Genomic DNA, 5,652 nt, shown 5'->3' on the forward strand with positions numbered 1-5,652 from the left:
GTGTGATACATTTAAACTCTGAAATTATAAGCACTTTTCCTGATGCCTGAATAGTAACTTATTTAATGGTTTTGATATACATGTCTTTTACAGAACTGTACAGCCTTGGATGGAGAACGTAACACTGGTAACGCCTCTGAAACAACCTATTGTGTTCGAGTTGGAGGGCTTCTTTGTACCACCAGGCTACAGCTCTTTGCTGTTCTTCCTGGCTCTGTTTAACTACATGGTGGTACTGTTGGGGAATGGTGTGGTGTTGTGTGTCATTGTCATAGATAAGAACCTGCATAGACCCATGTTCCTACTGGTTTGTAACCTGGTAGTCTGTGACCTGCTGGGGGCCACAGCGGTGTTGCCTCGCCTCATGATGCACTTCTTGACCGGGCAGAAGAGGATCCCCTACATCCTCGCCATCGCCCAGGCCTTCTGTGTGCACACCTATGGTGTTGCAGTGCAGACTATTTTGGGTGCGATGGCTTATGACAGGTATAGAAAGGCACCAGTACTTAAACCAACTAAAGCTTTCTTTAATCTTTCCTCATGTTTATACTAGCCATCTAAAGATCACTTCCTAATGCACTGTGAGTTTAAATAAGCAAAAATGTATTAAAATGATATGATGTGTATATATACGAGGCTTCAGTCATCCAAATTAGCCAAATCAAGTGTATATCTTTCAAAGTTAGTCATTTTTGTTGTTTGTTACTATCTGTCCACTCCTGCTCTAACAGGAAAAACTCAAGAGAAACACAAAGAGATAATTTCATCCCAAAAACCCTGTAACTTTGGAAAATATACACTTAATTTGACTAACTCAGACTGCTGAAGCAGATAAATGTTTGAATACATTTTTACACAAAAAGTGCATTAGAAAGGGATCTTTTAATGGTAAGTATGAACATGGGAAATGATTACAGCAAGAAAAACCTTGTCCAATGTACATATGGACACCAGATTGTTGTTTTAAGACTTGGAAAAGGTGAACCTATCCTTTCAGAGAATTAATCACAGATCGAAGCTATACTTTTACTGTTATGCATGAATAGTACAGTTTCTGTTTCCAAATGCTCAGTTTAAAGGAGAATTCAGATGTCTACTGTCATGTCATACTAGATGTTTTTTGATGCTGTTGGTTTGTTACCTTGAAATGAGCTGTGAAAGGTTTTCATTGTGCAGCAGGAGGAGAGGTTTAGATCAAGTCTATACTTTAGTTTCTGAGAAGTTAGGATTTTCCTGGCCAACTATATGACACATCTTGAGATTTTGTAAAATGAAACTTGAGTTGAAACAATTAACTTTTATTTATAAGTTGTCTTTTATCCTAAATAATTAATTTATATTTTTAGTCTTTGCATAAAAACAGTTTTCTGTGTATCCCTTTCCTTTTGTAAAGCCTTCCTCCACCAGTCTGGCAACCTTCTTTGTTGATTTTGCATCCATTATTTTAAAAAGTGTAATTAGGTTTATATGTTTGTGTGTGAAAGAAACCTTAAATTTAATTAATAATGCATAAATGCTGCTCTCCCTTTGCAGGTACATTGCTGTGTGTGAACCGCTCAGGTATCACGCCATCATGACATCAGCTCGACTGCACTTCTGCTGCGCCCTGGCCTGGCTCATCGCTCTGCTGTGTATTGCTGTACTTTTTGCCTTCCACATGAACACACAGCTGTGTGGCAACATCATCCGGCACGTCTACTGCAGCAACCGCTCAATCCTGAACCTGGCCTGCAGTCCCACCCTCTCAAATAACATCTATGGTTAGTACATTGGTGAGAATAAAGCTACAGATCATGTGATGAGACCATTTAAACAGAGTCACAGTATAGTCTTGGTTCATGTTCAAGGGTAGTTTTTAACAGAACAAATTGCCATTTGTGAGCAGTAGTTCTGTAAGGTCAGCTGAGTGTATAATAAAACACATATATTTAATATTTAATCGTTTAAATGAGAGGTCCTTGCAGCAATAACTGTCCTGTTACTAGAGGACAAAATGAGTTAAATGGTTTACATGATACTTGTTAATTGTGATTTTCTAAAATGTTTTTCTAGGTCTGTCCATGACCTGGTCCTTGAGTACAGGCGTCTTCCTCATCATTGCTTTTTCCTACATCAGAATCCTGCATGCTTCCGTTAAACAAGGCCGATCTGACAGTGGCGCTCGAAGCAAGGCCTTTCAGACATGCGCACCGCACCTTGTTGTGTATCTGCTCTTTGAAATTGCTTCAGTGATCATAATTGTGAGTCACCGGTTCCCCTCACTCTCCCAAAACATCAAGAAGTTCTTTAGCATCCTATTTGTCATCATTCCACCAGCCATCAACCCCATCATCTACGGACTGGTCAGTAAAGAGTTACGTGGCAGCATCATCAAGCATTTTACCAGTCAAGCCTGTCGCAAAAAATGAGAGGGGTCAACTTTTTCAGATCATTATATTCTATTTATATATTCTATATTCATTATATATATAGTGTAGAATTTTTAAAGCCTGTTTTCAATAACTTAGTACATCCCCTTGTGGTCTGAGGTGCATACCATATAATCACTGTGTTCTGGTTCAGGACCTTTGCTGCATGTCATCCCCCTTTCTCTCTGCCCTCATCTGTCTGTATCTACTTTCAACTATATGAAAAATAAATATTAGTGCAATATCTTTGTTTTCATTTGTCAGCCTGATATTAAATACAAATAATGAGGGATGGAAAGACTACTGCAGAGTGAAGAAAAAAGAAGAAAAAAATATTTCTCATTCCAGTTGTCTAACAGTTGACAACGTACTTGGAAAGTTACCAATTCTCCAACTTTTTCAAGGTTTCACCTCCTACTGTTCTGAATCACATCTTCAAACTAGCATAATGCAAGCTCTCCACCAGCATGGCAGAAAGCAAGAAGACTAAGACAAAAGCAAGCAGCAGCCCAAAAGAAACAGCATTGAGTCTCAGATAAGATACTGTTTTAAAGTTTCTGTCTGTCCACCCAGAGGGTACATCCTAGCTAATCCCAGGGGTTGCAGAGTTCTGGGAGGGCAGAGTCAGTCCCCTCCTGTCCACAGACAGGCAGGTACAGTTCCTGAATAGGGTTACTCCATTAATCAAAGTATTTACAATTTAACAATTGCATGATTCCTAATTTTGCAATTTCGATAGTAGCTTTAGCATTCTGAAGGTGAAACAAGCAGAATGGTACAAACATGATAGTGTTATCATGGATGATGGGATTATTTTAGTGGTACATTTCTTGGCTTAAAGGCAGTGGAATAAAAGTCTGAAGTACATAACAATACATATTGTGATATACACAAATCAACGTCAACATTGTTGGGCATCAACCATGGGGTTACACAAAAAAAAGGCCTACATGTAAACTCTGAGGCCTGGCCACGAGGCCATGTCCTTCCTTTGTTCCCTTGAAACAAAGGAACAGCGCCAAAATGCTGCTCACAAACTCCATTTCCAATGATGCTTTGCAAAGTTCGCACCTAGGTGCTAAACAGGAAATGGTCTCAACAAACAGTCCCTCATTGGCAGAGACGCTCCTGCACAGAGGAGCGTCATGATGACACAGCCGTGACATCACCGCCCCTTTAAAACTGAATGCACACAGATGAAAAATGCCTTCCAAGTTGAACTGAGCTGGGGGGAAGTGAATTGAGCGGGGGGGGGGAGTTCTGTCCCTCCATGAGCCAGCTTCACTAAAAGGAGGTAACCTCGTATACATGTTTTTCCCCCATCGCCTGGAAGACTCTCCCCTCGCTGGACAAGACAAGACTTTGCCTGTGTTCAACCGAACACCATTACTGGGTCTGAGAGAGACCACTGCTGCAACTAGTGCTCTCATTTCCCTGCAGAGGGAAGAAAAGGATTTCTTCAGGAAGACGTGGATAACTTCTCTGCTCCGCTCTTCAGCCAAGTCGACTCCGCTGCTTTCTCCGCCACACCACTGAGAATCAGCTGCCGTGAGACCCGCCTCTTACACTTTCTGCATCCTTTTTTGTCTTTGTTTCCATGTTTTTCCAACAAGCTTTGAGTTGAGCAACGTCTCTTCTTTCTTTCACTCCAGTTGTTCCATTAAAACATTCTTCCAGCTGCTGCCAGACAGTCTCTTTCCTCCTTATTGAGCTATTTTCCATTTTTTTTACTTTTTATTACTTGGCCATATTGCTCCCTTAATTCGGCCAGCAAATTTTCTCAAAGGTAGAGAACTTAGAGTTTCTCTGCCAAGCCGTCATGAGTAGGCTAACTAACCGTTTAGCTAGCTAGCAAACAATGTAATGTTTTGTTAAGGAATACAGAGCAGCTGAATGTTAATGGTTTCCCCCTCTTTTATACACACTAGGTCCCGAAAGCACACAACTGTATTTATTTTTATTTATTTTTCGGGATTTACTCATTTTAAACCTAGTTTTATCTGATTAGAACTTATCTTAGATTAAATTCAACTTTATTGGTGCAACCTAGCTAAGTAAGTAGTAACCTCAACCCAAACCACTTGGGTTGATTGGGATGTTTCTCTAACCTTAACGAAGTGATCATTTTAACCCAAACCATAATCTTTCCCTAAACTTAACCAAGTGGTTTTTGTGCCTAAACCTAACCAGACCTTAACCACAACGTTGTCACATCAAAAACTACCATTATTATTTAACAGTGATTTGTAACAGTTTTGGCAAGCACAGACAAATTATGTTGTCCTGCTGGTTACTGCCGATAGGGGTGCAAGATTAGAAATGTGTCACTCTGAAGTCACATTGTCACATGACCTATTTCGTTGTTTAATTTGTAGGACTTATTGGGCCTAGGCATCAATGCACTGACCAAGGACCCCATTATTATTTCCCCTCATTTCCTGGCATCTCTATACTTTCATGGTCTACCAAGACAAGGCCTCTATCTTCAAATCAGAACTGAGCAGTAAAATGCAGAAGATGAAAGAATATCTACTAAACATGCAACAACAGTGCTGTCATGCCTTAAGCCGCTGAAACAACTTCCTGAAATGGCTGCATGTGACAGAGTTTACTTCCCCTGCAGGCAGGAATAACCTCACTTCATTACTATAAAGATGGTCATTCGTTCCCATATAATCACTCAGGTGGTAAGAGGATATTCTGCAAAACATTTTAAAACCAAATCCACTGACTTCTGTGGAAATAAATGACATATTCCCAGGAAGTATTCATTATTCATAAAATCACAGCCAAAACTAAGTGCCAGCTTGAAACTTAAGCCACAGGAGATTGTTTAGGGCGGGGCTTATGCAGCGATGGTAAAACTGACTGTGGGCAGGGATCAGTGTTATGTGACTGACACTCAGAACACAAGGTAAATGTATATAAAGCTCAACACACTTTCTTCAACAAGTCAGAGCATCATCAATGCTCTGACGAGAAAACCAGAGGGCAGTGCAGAACACTTCAGGCTTTGTACAAGAACCTTTACTGTGTTGTGATCATTACCTTTTGCTCTTTTCATCTGTTTGATGAAACATTGAGTTGAGACTGTCTGTTCATTAAGTGTCATTAAGTTTTACTGCAGGTGACACTGTGTGATACATTTAAACTCTGAAATTATAAGCACTTTTCCTGATGCCTGAATAGTAACTTATTTAATGGTTTTGATATACATGTCTTATACAGAACTGTACAGCCTTGG

At 40.1% G+C, this 5,652-nt stretch overlaps 1 protein-coding gene across 1 annotated transcript; it reads left to right on the plus strand.

Moving 5' to 3' along the window:
• LOC122995979 (olfactory receptor 2K2-like) lies at window positions 1–2,408 on the plus strand. The gene is made up of 3 exons (XM_044371456.1): window positions 1–486; window positions 1,534–1,760; window positions 2,053–2,408. Exons 1-3 carry the CDS (start codon window positions 110–112, stop codon window positions 2,406–2,408), a joined length of 960 nt encoding a protein of 319 aa, XP_044227391.1. The 5' UTR covers window positions 1–109.
• Window positions 2,409–5,652: the final 3,244 nt, after the last annotated feature.

This window comes from Thunnus albacares, chromosome 13 (genome assembly GCF_914725855.1).
Source record: "Thunnus albacares chromosome 13, fThuAlb1.1, whole genome shotgun sequence".
NCBI lineage: Eukaryota > Metazoa > Chordata > Actinopteri > Scombriformes > Scombridae > Thunnus > Thunnus albacares.